The 20,763-nt window shown below is 41.1% G+C and overlaps 1 protein-coding gene across 2 annotated transcripts in view; it reads left to right on the forward strand.

Moving 5' to 3' along the window:
• The window catches only part of EDA (ectodysplasin A), a 554,900-nt gene that overhangs the window by 527,289 nt on the left and 6,848 nt on the right, over nt 1–20,763 (forward strand). For both annotated transcript variants that reach the window (XM_053580919.1, XM_053580920.1), the window contains exons 3-6: nt 3,690–3,713; nt 15,488–15,667; nt 17,163–17,197; nt 18,423–18,474. In XM_053580919.1, coding sequence (XP_053436894.1) covers nt 3,690–3,713; nt 15,488–15,667; nt 17,163–17,197; nt 18,423–18,474 — 291 coding nt within the window. The remainder of the gene's footprint in view (nt 1–3,689; nt 3,714–15,487; nt 15,668–17,162; nt 17,198–18,422; nt 18,475–20,763) is intronic.

Here is a 20,763-nt window from a genome sequence, read left to right on the forward strand (position 1 = left end):
ATGGCCCTGATTCTATTGTAAGATCCTCTTTTCCTAATGCCAAGTAGGAAAACCACCTGCCCACATTGATCAAAATCTAACAGACCTCAATTTTACTGCTTTCAAATCAATCCCAAGTAGGCATAGCTATATTTCCCACTTGATGCATTTGTGGTTTATGCCTGCAAAAAGCATGACAGTTACAAATTTGGGGAATTAGAGTCCTATAAAAATGTAGTTTGTTACCATAGAAACAAACACGTAACAGTGATAGTGCTCTATGTAGGTATAAACAAATTTCTGTGGTATCTAGAGAAAGTATATCAGTATATATAAAATATTATAAAACTCATCATGGATTGCTGGTTTTGATCTGGGTCAGGATGTTCACTCTAGTATGGGATAGCTCTAGCTCCCTGACATTTTCTCTCTAAAAGCTGGAAAATTGCAATGGCCTCAAGCAAAAGCAATGGGCCTGACAAGTATAGAGCCAGAGCTTAGGTGTCCATTTGATAATTCATAAGAATTATCGTCTGGCCCTGGTGAGCTATGTTAGAACAAGAAAGAACTCCCTATACTGCTGAAATGATGTATTCATTAGCACTTGTGGGAAATGTAATATAAGCTAATAACAATTTTGTGTATAAATTTGCATCCTTCTTTTCTCTAAAGAATATACCAAATGTCCACTAGCAGAAGCTGTCTGAGAGCTGTTTTTTGACCCAAAATGAAGTATAAGAAAAGACTTCGAGTCCCTGTTTCTTTCAGTATTCTTCATGCCATGGCTATTTCGGGAAAAATATAAAAATTTTAATTAGCTCGTTACTTCACACTGTATACCAAAATCTATACCAGATTGATTACAGATTTAAAAATAAAAAATGAAACCATCATACATCTAGAGAAAATATAAAGAGTTATCTATTTAATATTACATTAGAGAGGACCTAAGCATGACACTGAAAGCAGTAATCATATAGGAAAAGATTATTAGAGTTAGGTACATATAAGAAAAGCCTTTCATACACTTTGATCCAACAGTGCCATTTATAATGGTATATCCTGAAAACAACCTTTAAACAAGTGTAAAAAATGTGTATATGTAAAAACATTAACTATAGCATTGCTTATAATAGTAAAAAACTGAAAATAACCTAAATGTTCACAAAGATGATTAATTATATACTGGTACATCCATATGAAAAATTGTAATGTATCATGCCTGTAATCCTAGCACTCTGGGAGGCCAAGGCTCAAGTGGATTGCCTGAGCTCAGGAGTTTGAGACCAGCCTGAGCAAGAGCAAAACCCCATCTCTAAAAATAGCCGGGCATTGTGGTGGACACCTGTAGTCCCAGCTACTTGGGAGGCTAAGGCTAGAGAATCGCTTGAACCCAAGAGTTTGAGGTTGCTGTGAGCTACGATGCAATGGCACTCTACCAAGGGGAACAAAGTGAGACTCTCTCAAAAAATAAAATGTAATGTAAAAATGTAGTTATTGACATAAAAAGAGGTGATCAAATTAACATTTTCAATGTGATTCCATTTTATAAAAATATATACATATGCATATAATATTTCTTGATGTGCATAAAATGTTAATAACATTTATTTGTAGGTACATTAATAAGCTGTTTTTCCTTTTGCTCCTCATTTTTATGTATGTATGCATGCATGCATTTATATATGTGTGACAAGTAGGTATACCTTGTATAAAAATAATGTAAGTTTAAAAAATATTTAAAACTGCGCGGCGCCTGTGGCTCAGCGGGTAGGGCGCCGGTCCCATATGCCGGAGGTGGCGGGTTCAAACCCAGCCCCGGCCAAATTAAAAAAAAAAAAAAAAAATATTTAAAACTATTCCCTTCCCCTCTTTTTACTTGTGGATTTAGGTCAAACTTTCTCTAGGAAGTTTTATTTTCCCTTAACCAGTATATTTCTAAAGTCCCTTCTCCTATAAGGATAGAATTGTGTTTTATTATTTACTGTGCTACCTTCCATAGCTATGCTCAGTAAGGACTGGTTGGCTTTTGATGGTCAAATTTCCTCAAAGTCTGCTTTGAAGTCTGATGTACATAATAGTATTTATCCTTAACCAGCTGAAATGGTAAAAAAAAAAAAAAAAAAATGGCCAGAACTAGCACACTTTGGCTATGAGGGCAAGGTTGTTACAATGGCTGTCTTCCTATTGCTCTGCTGGCTTTGGTGGCTGATTGGCTCTCTGGTAGCTGGCTGATGGGGCTGGGCCCTTTCTATGTCAGTTTTTCCCCAAACAGCTTTCTTGTTCAAGGAAGAAGCCCTTCTTAGGTTGAGATGCTGCCTCTTAGTCAGTAGAATATATTTAGCTGTGCTTCCCTGCCAGAACCTCCATGCACATTCACAGGAGCTCTGAGTGCTGTTAAAAAACATAAAGGATGGATAGCAAAGAAAGAAGAAAAGAACTGGGAGGAAAGAAAAGGATAAAAAAGATAAGAGAATGAAGATTCATGATCTTAATTGCAGCACGTTGCTCCAACCTAAAATGTCCCCTGTACATAATAATACCTACTATTGCACATGAAATTGCTTTACCAGAGAACTCTATGCAACATTGGTGTTTTAAGAAACCTATTCAAGCTCTGTTGGCCACTTAGGCAGCCGAGATTTTACTGACTTCTTGTAAGGCCTGCTCTTATAGGTAGAGATCATTCCAGGCTTGTTGCAAGGATCAAATGAAATGATAGATGGGAATATGTTCTATAAACTGTAAGACAATATACAAATGCTCAGTGTTCTTTTTGTAAACTCCCAAGGACAGTGACAGTGGTTTGATGTTGTATAACAGTGTCTTCATGGAAACAGTTTTAAATGCCTGTATGTAAACAAGGTAAAATCCATCTATAGAATGAAGAGACTTAAGTTCCTAGAAAGGAAAAAATGACTGTCTGAGAGAGACCTAAACTATGTGTTATCTGGGGAGTTGTTATCACCTAACTATATTTTAAAAAGCCTTGAGTTTTCTAAGTGCCATCAATTGATTAGAATTGTTTTCTTTAGAAGTAATTCCCAAGAAAATTCTTGTGATTTCACTGTTGCTGAAACTGTTGACTTTTCTTTTAAAGTGTCCATTAACTTATGATAAATTACAAAGGGAGTACATGTGGCCCCCACATGACTGTATTATGGTCACCCAGTTTCAATAACTAACAAATTATAAGGAAGTGACTAAAACTATAGCTTCTGTGCTCTTTCCATGAAAATAATCCTTTTTTCCTTCCAGCTTGAACACATGAGAATCATATCAGATCCTCACCTGAATGCATGACTCTTCAACCTCAAGACTTGCAGAATTAGTGGAGTGCCGTCCTAAGGTTGTTGAGTTGTGCATTTCTGGGCATTTCATCTCTATAGAGAAGTACCTATTCCCTCACCCCAAAGAATAAGGCTAAAAGATTTTTCTCCCTAGGGAAGAATCTTCCTTGTAACTTTCATGGCCTCAGCAATCAGAAGACGACAGACTGGGGAGGTGGGGGAGATACCTTGCCAAAAACCTGGGCTTGCAGCAATCAGAAGACAACAGACTGGGGAGGTCTGATTTGGGGGAGATACCTTGCCAAAAACTGGGCTTGGGAGTTTGCAGTGTCTTGGGGCTCCTTCATAGTAATGGTTTAGAGAGCAAATATTTTCTGTTAATTTCCAGTGGCTTAATTTTCCATTTTCTTTTTCCAATAGGTCCGGTTAAAAACAAGAAAAAGGGTAAGTTAAGTTCCTGACTTTTAAAAATTGCTCTCATGGCCAGGAGCAGAGGCTCACACCTGTAATCCTAGCACTCTGGGCGGCTGAGGCAGGTGGATTGCTTGAGTTTAGGAGTTCCAGGCCAGCCTGAGCAGGAGCAAGACCCTGTCTCTACTAAAAATAGAAAAATTACTCAGGCATGATGGTGGACATCTGTAGTCCCAGCTGCTCGGGAGGCTGAGGCAAGAGGATTGCTCAAGCCTAAGAGTTTGAGGTTGCTGTAAGCTATGATGCCACGGCACCTACACTCTGACTCCAATTAATTAATTAAATGAATAAATAAATAAATAAAAATTGCTATTATATCATCTTTTCTAAAATTAGAAGAAAAAATAAAGTAAGATTTTTATATTAGGTTCTTTCAGCATTGGTTGTCTATTATTTTTTTTCAATCATATGTGATCTTCAGTATTGTAGTTTCTAAAACAGCATAAAATTGTTCATCGGTGATGATTCATGAAAGATTGAATTGCTTCTCTAGCAACATAAAAAGTTTGTTTTGTTTTTCATTCCTGCTTCTTCCATACAATTCAATTTACATCTCTTTCCTTTATTCTTCTTTACTCTTTCCCCTGCCCTTGTTTTCCTCCTTTATCAAATCAGTAATCAGATTTGAATAAAATCCTGAGACAACTTATAGGAACTAGGTATACTGCCCACTGAAACATGCAAATATCCTATTCCTTGGCCTAAAAGCTTTCCCTATTCAATTTTTCAGTCAGGAAAGGTATTTCTTGCTTTGAGGAATTCAATATCATTTTCTCTGTGATGGAAAAATTGGTCTGGAGTATTACCATGGCCTTTTAGTCTTTTCAAAGAAGCAGCTTCTAATTGGGAAGTTCCATTGTGCTGTTGTTGAGCAAGTATGTTCCCAATATACTTGTGATAGGACTGGCCCAAGGTTTTGTACCAGTGCTCACTTCCTTGTAGAGGAAAATCTAAAGACAGAATAGACATCAAGGATAACACCAGGCAAAAAAGTCCACTCCTTAGGACTAAAATAACCAATTATGAAACCAGTTAAAGTACCTATTTTAACATGAGTCCTGACATAAGAGGAAGATAACAGAGTAAAACTAATGATTTTTCATTAAGATGCTTTAAGTGAAATGATTCTGTCTGATACAATTTATGGAGTTTCATGGATTAGATTATGAACACCAGACTAGGACAGAAAGACTGTCTCCAGCTGCAGCCTATCTATTCTCTGAACACTAGAATACTTTGGTACCTTGAAGTATCATGGTCCACATGGAAAACTTGTGTCCCTTTCATAAAGAAGCTGGGGAATGGCCTAGCCTCCTGTGGGCCTGAGCTGAGCAAAGTTTGGAAATAGCCAGAGAGCTGAAGTCAGTAAGGAAACCTTTTCCTGTGGGACCTGGACATTCTCAACCAAGATATTCTGTCTTTTAAGAAAGTAAATTCAATTCTCAAGCATGTAGTTCTTAATTCTTGTCACATCCCTTTAAGAAGACATTATATCGTGGTTCATTGCCTGGCACTGCTACCTTGTGTATGGAACATAATTGGGAAGAGAATGCATATAGACCTTAAATGTTTACTTTGGCTGAAAGTGATTTGGAATCCATTTAATACAGATTTCCTTGGATACATTGAATAGGCACATGCCTGAGGAGATAAATTGAGTTGTTCACTTAATTTTCACTGTTTAATGGAATTTTCCTCCTCCTACAACATACACACTCTCTCTTTCTCGGCTGTTCTTTCAACATCTGGAGCTTAGCTAAAAGGTGAGAGAAATGCCCCTTTGATGAGGTTTAACTTTGAAAGGAGTGTATGTATTTTTTCATCTAAGATTACACAGGGTAACTTTCTAAGTACAGATGTCTGTGGGCTTTTATATCATGAAGTGCTTTGTTACAGTAAGGAAATCTGGAAAAGGGATTGTATCCTCTAAAGTCATTCTCTTGGGGGTGGAGACAAGATGGCTGACTGAAGCCAGCTTTCCACAGAGGCTCCCATCCAGAAGAAGAGTTAAAGGACAGAAATTTAGCAAGTAACCTGGTGGATTAGAGCTGCACCAAGAGAGAAGGTTGAAGAACACACAACAACCCCGCTGAGGCAAGTTGCGACCCCAAGGATACAAACAAAAGGTACAAAATCCATCACCAAGCGGACGAGAGTCCCCTCCCCCATGAGAACAGCTCGGAGTGCCCCACAAACAAACAAGCAGAGTTCAAAGTTCCTCCCACTACACGCCATGGGAGAGGCCCTCTAAAAACTGAACCTACCTCCCCTACTAGGGTGCCACGGCATTCTCCTGCCAGGCATAAAACTGTATAAAACTGTATATATTCTCTACCTGCAACTCTGAACTCCCAGCACTCCCCTCCACTCTCACTCTGAGGTCTGGAGGCCTGTCCCCCAGGAGTCCAGATTCTTGGGTAATTTCTCGAGGGGTGTGGACAGGGCCTAAACTGCAGCTGGTCAGTACTGACTCTATGGCACGGGAGTGAGGAGAGGACGGTCGGCTAAGAGGAAACCACACCGGAGCAGTGGTGCCCCAAGGCACAGAACAGCAGCCGTCTTTTGGCAACAATAGGGCTCACTCCCGGATATTCCAAAGCCACACCCCCTGTCTCCCTGGGCAACCAGAGGAGGCCGGGCATCTACTCAGGTGGCAACCATCACAGAACAGAACTGGGACAGAAATGCAGGCCCCGTGAGTTAAGGGTTTTCCTGAGGCGGTACTGGCCTGGTGGAGCACAGGGACTAGAAATGCACGCACAGAGCTGGGAAGTTCCCAGGGCAGGACTGACCCAGAGGACTGCTTTACTGAGCCTAAGACGCACCCGGCCCTCAGGAGATCATCAGCCTATAGACAAAGGAACAGGAGGCTAGAACTGACAAGTAACTGAATACAAACCTGCAGAAGCAAAGACAGGACCTGAGGCGCAGGCTCTGGGAACTCAAAACAGCTTCTCTTCTGCAGGAGAATTTACCAGGGACAGAAACAAATTCCTGCAAGGTTGTTCTGTTCTGTTCTGTTCTGTCAGTAACATCAATCAGGGGCGGGGCTGGAACTGAATGAACACCCCCCCAGCCTCCATCAAGCGCTCAAGGTTGTCAGGCCTCAGCTCCCCCTACTAGAAAGAGGCAGAGTGCAGCAGCCTGGCTGAGCAGAAATAGATTTCCTTGTGATTCAGGCAGGTGCAAACACCTGGACTATCTGTTTACTACAGGCAACAGCCCTGCGGGACAATCAGTGACTGGCTGTGACAGAGGTACAAGGTGGGGAAGGAGGCATCAACCTTCCCAGACTGATTTATTTGCTGGGTGGGTCCTCCTGACTCCACAGAGCACCGGAGCAAGCCATATCTGAGTAGACACCAGACCCCTGTGATCCAGTTGCCAGAGACCTTTTAAACTCTCCCACCTGAGACAGATGCTGACTGAGACAATTGATTTGGACCTTTTGAACTGAGCCAATCTCCTGAGGACAATTCAGGTGGTGCCCTGGGTGTATGGTTGTAGGAAGGTTTGATTTTCCTTTTCCAATTGTTGCCTATGGGGGGCGGGGTGACTTAATTGCTGGTATTTCTCCACAGCTGACTCTTCAAACCAGAGTAACTGTTTCACTAGGGTTGCACAGAGACCACCTGAAAACAAGACAGAACCACTTAGCCCCACCACACCAAACAGGTCCCAAGTTTCTCAGGCCATAGCACTGTACAGGTCCTCGACAAAGCTCCAGGGGAAAAATCAAACAGTGTAAAACAATCATGGGGCGGAATCAGTGGAAAAACTCTGGTAACATGAATAACCAGAATAGATCCACCACCACCACCACCACCCAAGGAAAGATCTGGCAGATGTAACTGAAGATCCCATTCACAAACAGCTGGCCGAGATGTCAGAAATCAAATTCAGAATTTGGATTGCAAACACGATTAATAGAATGGAGGAAAATTTGGAATTAGAAATTCGAGGAGCAATTCAACAGTTGGAATTAGAAATTTGAGGAGAAATTAAAAAGTTGTCTCAAGAATTTAACGAATTTAAAGACAAAACCAAAGATTTTGACGCACTGAACCAAGAATTTGCAGCCCTCAAAGATCTGAAAAATACAGTAGAATCCCTCAGTAACAGAGTGGAGCAAGCAGAAGAAAGGATTTCTGACATTGAAGATAAAGCCTTTGAACGCTCCCAACATTGAAGATAAAGCCTTTGAACGCTCCCAAACTCTCAAAGAGGAAAAGAAATGGAGAGCAAAAACAGATCATTCTCTCAGAGAGCTCTGGGATAATTCGAAGAAGGCTAATACCCACCTCATTGGAATCCCTGAAAGTGATGAAGTGGCCTCGCTAGACACAGAGGCCCTTCTCCATGAAATTATGAAAGAGAATTTTCCAGACATGCTAAGAGATTCTGAAATTCAGAAAGCAGACAGTTTCAGAACCCCAGCATGACTAAACCCCAATAAGACATCCCCAGTCATATCATAATTAACTTCACTAAAGTTAATATGAAGGAGAAAATTCTGAAAACAGCCAGACATAAGAAATCCATTACCTACAAAGAAAAGAATATTAGAATGACTGCAGACGTCTCTGCTTAAACTTTTCAAGCCAGAAGTGGGTGGTCATCGATTTTTAATCTCCTAAAGCAAAATAATTTTCAACCCCAGATCTTGTATCCAGCTAAACTGAGTTTCATTTATGATGGAGAAATTAAATACTTTAATGACATTCATATGTTGAAGAAATTTGCCATAACCAAACCAGCTCTTCAGGATATTCTCAGACCTATCCTCCATAATGAACAACCAAATCCTATACCACAAAAGTAAACTCACTCAGAAACTTCGGATCAAACTCCAATTTCCACACTGGTGAAAGGATTAAAAATGTCCACTGGACTTTTGAAAAACTCGATACCCAAAATTTCACCAGACTTATCAATATTCTCCATTAATGTGAACAGCTTAAACTGTCCTCTAAAGAGGCATAGGTTAGCTGACTGGATACAAAAACTCAGGCCAGATATCTGTTGCATACAAGAGTCACATCTTAACTTAAAAGACAAATACAGACTCAGGGTGAAAGGATGGTCATCCATATTTCAGGCAAATGGTAATCAGAAAAAAGCAGGTGTTGCAATTTTATTTGCAGATACAATAGGCTTTAAACCAACAAAAGTAAGGAAGGACAAGAATGGTCCCTTCATATTTGTTAAGGGTAATACTCAATATGATGAGATTTAAATTATTAATATCTATGCATCCAACCAGAATGTACCTCAATTTATAAGCAAAACTCTAACAGACATGAGCAACTTGATTTCCTTCAGCTCCATAATAGTTGGAGATTTCGACACTCCTTTGGCAGTGTTGGATCGATCCTCCAACAACAACCTGAGCAAAGAAATTTTAGATTTAAACCTAACCATCCAACATTTGGATTTAGCAGACATCTAAAGAACATTTCATCCCAACAAAACTGAATACACATATTTCTCATCAGCCCACAGAACTTACTCCAAAATGGATCACATCTTAGGTCACAAGTCTAACCTCAGTAAATTTAAAGGAATAGAAATTATTCCATGCATCTTCTCGGACCACCTTGGAATAAAACTTGAGCTGAGTAACAGCAGGAATCTGCATACTCGTACAAAAACATGGAAGTTAAATAACCTTATGCTGAATGATAGCTGTGTCAGAGATGAGAGGAAGAAAGAAATCGCCAATTTTTTGGAACAAAACAACAATGAAGACACGAACTATCAGGACACCGCAAAGGCAGTTCTAAGAGGGAAATTTATAGCACTGCAAGCCTTCCTCAAGAGAACAGAAAGAGAGGAAGTTAACAACTTAATGGGACATCTCAAGCAACTGGAAAAGGAAGAACATTCCAACCCCAAACCCAGTAGAAGAAAAGAAATAACCAAAATTAGAGCAGAATTAAATGAAATTGAAAACAAAAGAATAATACAACAGATCAATAAATCAAAAAGCTGGTTTTTTGAAAAAGTCAATAAAATAGATAAACCTTTGGCCAACCTAATCAGGATAAAAAGGGTAAAATCTCTAATCTCATCAATCAGAAACGACAAAGATGAAATAACAACAGACTCCTCAGAAATCAAAAAAATCCTTAATGAATATTACAAGAAACTTTATTCTCAGAAATATGAAAATCTGAAGGAAATTGACCAATACTTGGAAGAACGTCACCTTCCAAGACTTAGCCAGAATCAAGTGGAAATGTTGAACAGGCCCATATCAAATTTGGAAATAGCATCAACCATACAAAATCTCCCTAAAAAGAAAAGCCCGGGACCAGATGGTTTCACGTCAGAATTCTACCAAACCTTTAAAGAGGAATTGGTACCTATATTACTCAACCTGTTCCAAAAGGTAGAAAAAGAAGGAAGACTACCCAACACGTTCTATGAAGCAAACATCACCCTGATCCCCAAACCAGGAAAAGACCCAACAAGAAAAGAAAATTGTAGACTGATATCACTAATGAATATAGACGCAAAAATATTCAACAAGATCCTAACAAACAGAATCCAGCAACACATCAAACAAATTATACATCATGACCAAGTCGGTTTTATCCCAGGGTCTCAAGGGTGGTTCAATATACGTAAATCTATAAATGTAATTCAGCACATAAACAAATTAAAAAACAAAGACCATATGATTCTCTCAATCGATGCAGAAAAAGCTTTTGATAATATCCAGCATCCCTTCGTGATCAGAACACTTAAGAAAATTGGTATAGAAGGGACATTTCTTAAACTGATAGAGACCATCTACAGCAAACCCACAGCCAATATCATATTGAATGGAGTTAAATTGGAATCATTTCCACTCAGATCAGGAACCAGACAAGGCTGCCCGTTGTCTCCATTGCTTTTTAACATTGTAATGGAAGTTTTAGCCACTGCAATTAGGGAAGAAATGGCATTCAAGGGTATCCATATAGGGTCAGAAGAGATCAAACTTTCACTCTTCGCAGATGATATGATTGTATATCTGGAAAACACTAGGGACTCTACTACAAAACTCTTAGAAGTGATCAAGGAATACAGCAGCGTCTCAGGTTACAAAATCAACATTCATAAATTGGTAGCCTTTATATATACCAACAATAGTCAAGTTGAAAAAACAGTTACGGACTCTATCCATTCACAGTAGTGCCAAAGAAGATGAAATATTTGGGAATTTATCTAACAAAGAATGTGAAAGATCTCTATAAAGAGAACTATGAAACTCTAAGAAAAGAAATAGCTGAAAATGTTAACAAATGGAAAACATACCATGCTCATGGCTGGGAAGAATCAAAATTGTTAAAATGTCCATACTACCCAAAGCAATATATAATTTCAACATAATCCCTATTAAAGTTCCACTGTCATACTTTAAAGATCTTGAAAAAACAATACTTTGTTTTATATGTAATCAGAAAAAACCTCGAATAGCCAAGACATTAATCAGAAATAAATCAAAGCAGGAGGAATTACGCTACCAGACCTCAGACTATACTACAAATCGATAGTGATCAAAACAGCATGGTATTGGCACAAAAACAGAGAAGTAGATGTCTGGAACAGAATAGAGAACCAAGAGATGAATCCAGCTACTTACCATTATTTGATCTTTGACAAGCCAATTAAAAACATTCAGTGGGGAAAAGATTCCCTATTTAACAAATGGTGTTGGGTGAACTGGCTAGCAACCTGCAGAAGACTGAAACTGGACCCACACCTTTCACCATTAACTAAGATAGACTCTCACTGGATTAAAGATTTAAACTTAAGACATGAAACTATAAAAATACTAGAGGAGAGTGCAGGGAAAACCCTTGAAGAAATTGGTCTGGGCGAGTATTTTATGAGGAGGACCCCCCGGGCAATTGAAGCAGCTTCAAAAATACACTACTGGGAACTTGATCAAACTAAAAAGCTTCTGCACAGCCAAGAACACAGTAAGTAAAGCAAGCAAACAGCCCTCAGAATGGGAGAAGATATTTGCAGGTTATATCTCCGACAGAGGTTTAATAACCAGAATCCACGGAGAACTCAAACATATAAGCAAGAAAAGAACAAGGGATCCCATCGCAGGCTGGGCAAGGGATTTGAAGAGAAACTTCTCTGAAGAAGAGAGGCGTGCGGCCTTCAGACATATGAAAAAATGCTCATTATCTTTAATCATCAGAGAAATGCAAATCAAAAATACTTTGAGATATCATCTAACTCCAGTGAGACTAGCCTATATCACAAAATCCCAAGACCAGAGATGTTGGCATGGATGTGAGAAAAGGGAAAACTTCTACACTGCTGGTGGGAATGCAAATTAATACATTCCTTTTGGAAAGATGTTTGGAGAACACTTAGAGATCTAAAAATAGATCTGCCATTCAATCCTATAATTCCTCTACTAGGTATATACCCAGAAGACCAAAAATCACATCATAACAAAGATATTTGTACCAGAATGTTTATTGCAGCCCAATTCATAAGTGCTAAGTCATGGAAAAAGCCCAAGTGCCCATCGATCCATGAATGGATTAATAAATTGTGGTATATGTACACCATGGAATATTATGCACCCTTAAAGAAAGATGGAGACTTTACCTCTTTCATGTTTATATGGATGGAGCTGGAACATATTCTTCTTAGTAAAGTATCTCAAGAATGGAAGAAAAAGTATCCAATGTACTCAGCCCTACTATGAAACTAATTTATGGCTTTCAAATGAAAGCTATAACCCAGTTATAAACTAAGAATAGGGGGAATGGGGAAAGGGAGGGGAGGGAGGGAAGAGGTGGGTAGAGGGAGGGTGATTGTTGAGATTACACCTGCGGTGCATCTTACAAGGGTATATGTGAAACTTAGTAAATGTAGAATGTAAATGTCTTAACACAATAACTAAGTAAATGCCAGGAAGGCTATGTTAACCAGTGTGATGAAAATGTGTCAAACGGTTTATTAAACCAGTCTATTGTGCCCCATGATTGTATTAATGTGCACAACTATGATTTAATAATAAAAAAAATAATAAAGTCATTCTCTTGGTCCACAGGTCATTTTGTACATGCTCTTCTCTGGGCCCAGCTTTTTTAAAGCATGCAAATATGAGAAGCATACTTGCCTAAACATGGTTGCAGAGAACCAGCTACAGAACTGGATAACAGCAGGAGTTTTTTCTCGAATACCTTCTAACATTTTTATAAGTGAACATTCTCTTTTTACACTGCAAGTATTACTCTCTTGAACTGGAGTTTCTGGCTCTATTTCTTCCAAAATTACATTAGCAATTACAAGAGACTCACATTCTTGTTTTTTGTTTTTTTTTTTTTTTTTGTATAGACAGAGTCTCACTTTATGGCATCACACAGCTCACAGCAACCTTCAACTCCTGGGCTTAAGTGATTCTCTTGCCTCAGTCTCCCAAGTAGCTGGGACTACAGGCGCCCGCCACAACGCCCAGCTATTTTTTTGGTTGCAATTCAGCTGGGGCCGGGTTTGAACCCGCCACCCTCGGTATTTGGGGCCTGCGCCTTACCGACTGAGCCACAGGCACCGCCCGAGACTCACATTCTTAAAGCTACCCACAGAACACCCTCTAACTTGAAAATCACTGTTAGGCCTAGAATTGCTGGGACATAGCACAGCCTAATATGAGCCTCTGTTCCTGTGCCACCCAGAAAATAAGGACAGACGCAAATGTATGGCCAAGTTTCCTGACTGCAAGGGGTAAATCAGTCTTCGTTATGGAACCTCAGTCTTCAGAGGAAACAAAGAAATCATCAAAGCCAACATCCTTGTTTCACATATGTAAAAACTAAGGCTTGAGGAGGAATAGGATTTGCCTAAAGGGCATCTGTAGCAATGCTGGGGCTTATATCCTTATCTCCTGAGTACAGATTCCATGTTCTTTCTACTTCTTTCTACTACACTAGCTGGAATTGAAACTTGCGCTCTGAACAAGTCTAATTTGGAAGCTGCCCAAATCTGACAGGAGATGGTTTTCCTGTTCAGCATCTTCAAAATGGCTAGATCTAGAAACTAGGCTGATCCAATCTCTTGCTGCTAAGTGCAAAGAAACTTCTAAAGCTTATACCTCTAGGTCTTTATGGCTGTAAGGACTCTTCCTGGGAGAGATGCTCTCTGGACCTTCCTTTCTTTCTCCTCTGAGGAAGAGGCCCCGCAGTGACCTCATTGTTTCATTCCAAATGCAGATGTGGTTAGACATGGACAATTGGCCTCTGAAGTGATATTGTGGTGAGGATTTGGTTTCTTGGACATGAGGCATTATTCTCAAAGGAGGACCTGATAAATCAGGACAAGATTCTCCTGCCTAAGAGTTTGGAAAACAGGAAGTCAGAGTCAGTAAGAAAGTTTTTAAATGAGACTAAACAGTGTTGTATTTAATGCTAAGAAACTACCTCACGTGAAGACATTGTGATGCAGTGTGGTAAGAGGTTTCCAATCCTGATACTTCTACAAAATTGTGAGAAGGTGGTGAAGGGAGAAAGAAGATACCTACCTTTGGGCACCTGCAGTCCTTGAGTGGAGCTGCATAGAGCTGAGGAAGTCAATAGGAGGAACTGGAGGTTTTGGTTCAAGACTACAGTTATGACTCACTTAACATAACTACATCCTGGTGGAAATGTTGACCAGAATATGAACTAGGCAGGCAAGATTGTTTTGCAGGGATAGCAAAGAGGAAAGGGAGAGGAGTTGGTGGGCTTGATTAATAATACATTCGAGAATAGGGCCTCTGAGGAAAGACTCTGAGAAGCTGGATTAGTTGGCCCATAAAAATGGAAGTTGATAGGTGACAAGGTCTTTGAATATATGAGGGTTATTATGTACATGTGTATTCTATCTACATAAAGAATAGAATAAGAGCCATGCCAAGGGAGGGATGCCAGTTAAATATACCAAGAGCTTCCTAACAGTGAGCAGTGAGGAGTGATAAACATTAGAACATGTTACCAAAGGAGTTTGCAGAATTTCCTTTCCCAGAGACCTTTAAATATAGAGTTTAGAGGGGTCAGCTAAGAAAGTAAAACCTGCTGCCTTCTCTGCTCTGTCTACACTCTGCCTTCCCTTCTTTTCTTGTTATTTCTCAATCTCTCTGTCTCTCTCTCTCCCTTCCCATCTCCTCATCTCCAAAACACCTTCCCATTCCTCATTCCCAACTAGTAATGCCCTCGTCCCAACCCCCATTCCTTGTGTATCCTGATTCCTGTAGGAACATTCCTGGAGCTGATGTCATTCCTAAGGTCAGGTTGCCTAGCTTCCTCCTATTATGGACATCAGGTCCACCAAACTGGGCAGTAAACGTGAAAGCCCCACACTCTGCAACAATAGCCCAATTCTAAAAAGAACCAAAAAGTGACCCATGGGTCTGATCACTTGGTGGTTCTCATTCTTTGGATTCAGCTGAAATGTAACCTCCTTTTGGACCTCTTCAGCATTTGGTCCCTAACGCTAATATAGCACTTCTACTAACCTATAACTATGTCTCTTTCCCCACTAGACTGAGCACTTTGAAGACCATTTATTTCTATATCTTCAAACATAGCTCTGAGTGGGGCTGGGGATGAAGGTAGGGAGAGAGGCAGATAGACAGAGATATGTGATAGCAGGAACTCCCAGAGTGCTGACTTTGTGTCATTGGAAGTCTCTAAACTCCTGACAGTACACCCTTGACAAAAATAACTAAAAATATAACACTGAGTCCTATTTTTCAGGAAAGAAGGCAGGGCCTCCTGGGCCCAATGGCCCCCCAGGACCTCCAGGACCCCCAGGACCACAGGGACCCCCAGGGATTCCAGGGATTCCTGGAATTCCAGGAACAACTGTCATGGGACCACCCGGTCCTCCAGGTCCTCCTGGTCCTCAAGGACCCCCTGGCCTCCAGGGACCTTCTGGTGAGTTTCCCTGTCTCTCTGCTCTCCCTAGATGCCTTATAAGAACTTTAGGAGAGCAGAAGTGGGTCATCATGAGAGAAGTTTCAAATGGTGGTAATGGGGTTAGTTTGTATAAGGGATACAGGTCTCCTAGCCCAGTGTAGATCTAGGAATTGGGCAAGGCTGTAGAGCCTGGACTGTTCTAACTTCTTGTTTGTACCAACCTATGAAGAACAGGCCCCTGCTCTTGCCCCATTTCAATCCTTCCATCACAAACCCTCCCTAACTCTTGGGGTCCCTATAGTAGGCCAGTAAATTCACATGCTCCAGAGACAGAGGCACTGATGGCTCACTGCAGTTCTAGTGGGGGATGGATTTAATCTACTCTGATTCTCAGCATCTAGCTCCACATGTTGATGTTTGCCTAGAAATAGGTTATAGGGCAGAAATTTGGGGACTGGACAAAATGACAAGCCCGAGGATAGTTTCATCCTCTGAACTCCAGAGTGTCTTTCCCATAGAGGTAGAACAAGTAGCCACTGATGGTCAAGAAGTTGGAAATATATGAGTCACTCAGGCTGCAGATGAAGCAAACCCGGGCACCAAGGGTGTCCTGTCCAGGAGCCAAGTGCTTCTTGCACTAGAGCCTTACCCTACCACACTGCCCATTTCAGATATCAATTCATCCCTTTGCATCCTTCTCCTTGGGTCCAGAAGGAAACCCAAAAGGTATAGGTACAGATCTAAACTTGCCTAATTGGAGTTGACAGGAGTCAGACTGCCTGGGCTTAGATCAGTTGTTATTTCTTTTTCCTGCCCTCCTCTTGTATCTTGGGGCCTTAAAGAAATGGACTGTTTTACAGCTGATTTCTCTGGGTCCAAGAGTTCTTCAGCAGGACTCAGAGCCATTAACTTGTGATTCAAATGGGGCTAAGGATTATCATGGCCACAATAGATAAAGTTAGGGATTTTTTTTTCATTCAATCATTCCACAAATATTAATTGAGCATTTTCTGTGTACAGAAAGATATATTGATAAATGGTTTCTATTCTCAGAGTTTGTCTCCTAGAGGAGGAGAGATACGATTAAAGAAAGAAGATATTTACAAATGGCAATGGGCTCTACGAAGAAAAATAATAGGGAGCAAAAGGCTAGAGAAGCTAATGCCATTGTCTCAGTGTCACAAAGTGACAGGAATGCCTCTCATCATTCTCCATGGGTGCGCAGTGGGGCTTGCCTTGGGCCATCATTGGCAATAGGCAATACCAGAAGTTTCCCTGTTGGGTGCAGGGCCCACTGATGATGAAGGTCCAGGACAGGAAAGAAGGAAGGGATGTCCTCTGTCATCCAAGGGCCCTTCATTGCACTGACTCTTCCTCCAGCTTTAAGCCCTGAAGAATAATGCTCAGACAGGACTGGCTATAGGAAGCAAGGCTCATTGCCACTAGCTGTTCAGGCCAAGGGAAAAGGAAGTAGAAAGGGCATGCCCTCTGATTCGCCTGTCCTATTTTACAGGTGCTACTGATAAAGCTGGAACTCGAGAAAATCAGGTTAGCTGGGAATTGCTCCATACCTGGGAGGAGGGACCAAGGGCTAGAGCCACCTTTAAATTTGCTCCCTAGAACTATGTGGCATATAACAGATACTGAGTTCCCTTTCTGTGACTACTCTACCTGCAGGCCATGAGAAGTCTGAATCCAAGAATAACAAAAGCCTTGTAAAATGAGCATAATCACACTTTTCAAGAGATACATTATAGGGGTATTTGCGAAACTTGGTAAATGTAGAATGTAAATGTTTTGGCACAGTAACTGAGATAACGCCGGAAAGGCTATGTTAACCACTGTGATAAAAATGTGTCAAATGGTTTATGAAGTGAGTGTATGATGCCCCATAATCATATCATTGTATACAGTTATGATTTAATAAAAAAATTAAAAAAAAATATAAAATAAATAAATTTTCTCCCTATTAAATTTCCTCAGGCTTTATTTTGTGAGGACACCCTGAAGGTCCTGAGGGTTTTCACTAACAGCTTATTCCCATCTCTATGAATTCAAAAGCTTTGCCCCAGGGTCTGTTTTTAGCTAAGGAAACCAAGTATTGCCAGGACCACTTTTCCTTATTCTACAGGATGGAAGGTCACCTTTGTCAGGCCCAATAAGCAGCTGAAATGAGCTACCAGTCAGGTCTATTCACCTGGGACTCCCCAAAACCACCTTGTCAGCACTCACACCACCTGAGATCCAGAGCTGAGGCCCTTGAAGAACAGCCAACCAGCTCCAGCCCAAGCCCAACCTGGGCTTCTGCCTAAATAGCCTGAAGGGCTCCTCACAATCTTCCAGCTTCCTAATCTGTCTCTATTGGTAGGTCCTGCTGCCTTGCCTTGTCTCATGTCAGCCTCCCTTAATGCAGCTGCGTGGCCACAGTGCTTGATGGCTTGAAGGCCAATTTTATATCTGTAACCTAATTTGATCTTCAGAAATCCATGTGAGAGAGGCCAGAGTTTCTTATAATCCCCATTTTACAGTTAGGGAAATGAGGCTCAGAGGCATTATATTTGGCTGAGGTCACATAGCTAGGAAGTGGCAGAGCTACAAAATCATATCACCCTCTAGTAGAAATGTAGTCTCTAACATTCCAAGACAAGGCAGAGGGATCAGAATTGTATTACAAAAGGATACTGGAAACCAGGAGTAAAAACATGGGAACCAGTGGCTGAGCAAAACAGCCATTACTCATAGTGACTACTCTCTATCCTTCTCATCTTCCCAGCCAGCTGTGGTGCATCTACAGGGCCAAGGGTCAGCAATTCAAGTCAAGAATGGTAAGAATCAAAGTAGGTTCTCTCCCCTCATTCTCAGCCTCCAAATAATCTCGCAGCCTAGTTCCCTCCCAGGCCTCTGAGGTACCCTTGGTATAAGAAGCCATTCTCTACTCCATCATGCCCTCTACTGGCTGTCCTGAGTAATTGGTTGCACCAAGACCAGTTGCTGCATCTAAATTGCATTTAAAATCACCCATGAGGGAGCTGAAAGGGAATTGAGACATCATTTAGCCTGGGCATTGTTAGGAGATAGAGGTGAGATATCAGAGTCACCATGAAGATGTGTGTAGTTTGGTAAACACCTTCACAATACAGATTAGAGAAAGTAAAACTATGTAAAATTAAATTCTTCTTGTCTGATGGATCTACACAAAAAATGGATAGAGAGGCCATTTCTCTCAGGGAAGCGGGGGGACATGTTAGAATTTCCAGGGAGTGTGAAATGCCAGTGTCTATAAAAAGGGAGGATGTGTTTAATGAGGTTAGGAAACACTGATATCATGTAATCCGTACATTTAAAAAATGGGGAAACAGAGTGCCAGAGAGATTGGATAATACCACAATTATACTGCCTTATATTTGTATAGTTCCATAGATTTTTCAACTATATTTGCCTTTAATTTCATATGATCCTCAGAACTACCCTATGAGTTAGATATTAGCTCCTTTTTACAGAGACAGAAACAGAAACTAAAGCACAGAGAGGTTAATTAATTTGGCCCAGGATTTCACAGTTAGGTTTAGGAGCTTGGATTAAAAATTACATCTGTCTCCCATACTATGCTACTTCAGTGTTGTATATGTACACTCCACTGAATTATTAGTGTCATTATCTTCCCCAAAGAGACATGAACATTCATTAAAGAACAGCGCTTTAAATAATGTCCATCCCCCAGAGTGCACAAAGCCTAAAATGTGTGAACCCCCAGGAGCCTTGGGAAGCAGCAAGCTAGCCAAGATGCCAGATGCTTACAGAGCTTGAAGTGGAAGGGAGGGCCTATAAATATGGAAACAATAAATGAAGGTTAAGAAACCTGCTACATGGCAATAGTTTCTAAGAGGCCAGTCAGTCCTGAAGTGACTGCTGAGTTTCTTTAATGAGTGGGCTTAGCTACTCCCCTGACTGCCACATGGATGCCTGACTTAATAGCCGCAGAATGTAAATAGGAACAGAATGGCACCAAACCCAAGTGGTCCTGGGATTTCAAGGCCCTGGGTGGGCCATGATCACCCATCTGTCCAGGGAAGACTGAGATAGGCAAGAAATAAATTTGTTTGGATATGTGGATCAGTGGCCTCAGTGTTTGTTCTATGCCAGCAGCTAGTGATTTTGTTCCCACTACCATATAATGAGACCATTTCCAGACTCTCTGGGCCAATCCCTAGTAGTTGTCTTTGCTGACCTTTAGTTACACCAGAAGAAGTGATGAGGTCAGGGGTGGAAGGACAACATGCAGAGTAGTCCATGTAAGGAACAGAGACAGACTATTTCCTCCAAACTCCTATGGCCTCTACTTATTGCCTCAAGGGAAGATAGCATCTTTTCCAGAAAGCCTGTTTCCTCACACCTCAGAGAGGCAGGCCTCTTGAGACTAGCCAAGGATGGATATTCAAAACATAATTTCTTGGGTGAAGAATGGAGAAAAGGGCCAGGCATGGTGGCTCTGGAGGCCAAGGCAGGAGGATCACTTCAGCCAGGAGTTTGAGAGCAGCCTCTCTACTAAAAATAGGAAAAAGTATCCAGGCATCATGGCAGGTACTTGTAGTCCCAGCTACTCAGGAGGCTGAGGAAGGAGGATCACTTGAATCTAGGAGTTTGAGGTTGCTGTGGGCTAGGCTGATACCTTGGTACTCTAGCCTGGGCAATAGAGTGAGAATCTGTCTCAAAAACAAAAAGAATAAAGAAGGGGCCTCTGGGTTTGTACCTCTTCCACTCAGGGTAGGATAGAAAGAGAAGTTTCTCTTCTACTCTCACATGCTGGCTTCCACTGTCTTGCCAAGCAAGATAGTGGCCTCTATCTCTGACTGCTTGACCTAAGCTTTGCCAAGAGTGCTTCAGCTCCCAGACACCTTCACAAATTTTCCTGGCTGGTTCTAGTGCAATCTAGAATTCTATCCTTCACTCTCATAAGGACCCCTCTCACCTATGGGGCCTTGGTAGTGATGGTCACTAGCCCTGGCTGCCATGAAGTTTGAATCACCCCTTATCCCTAAGGTTCTCCAAAAAGACAGTTCCTTGGGCTGAGTGGTTTCCTGGAGGTCCAGGGAGGCTTTCAAGAAAGGTATGGG

Source organism: Nycticebus coucang, chromosome X (genome assembly GCF_027406575.1).
Source record: "Nycticebus coucang isolate mNycCou1 chromosome X, mNycCou1.pri, whole genome shotgun sequence".
NCBI classification, from domain to species: domain Eukaryota; kingdom Metazoa; phylum Chordata; class Mammalia; order Primates; family Lorisidae; genus Nycticebus; species Nycticebus coucang.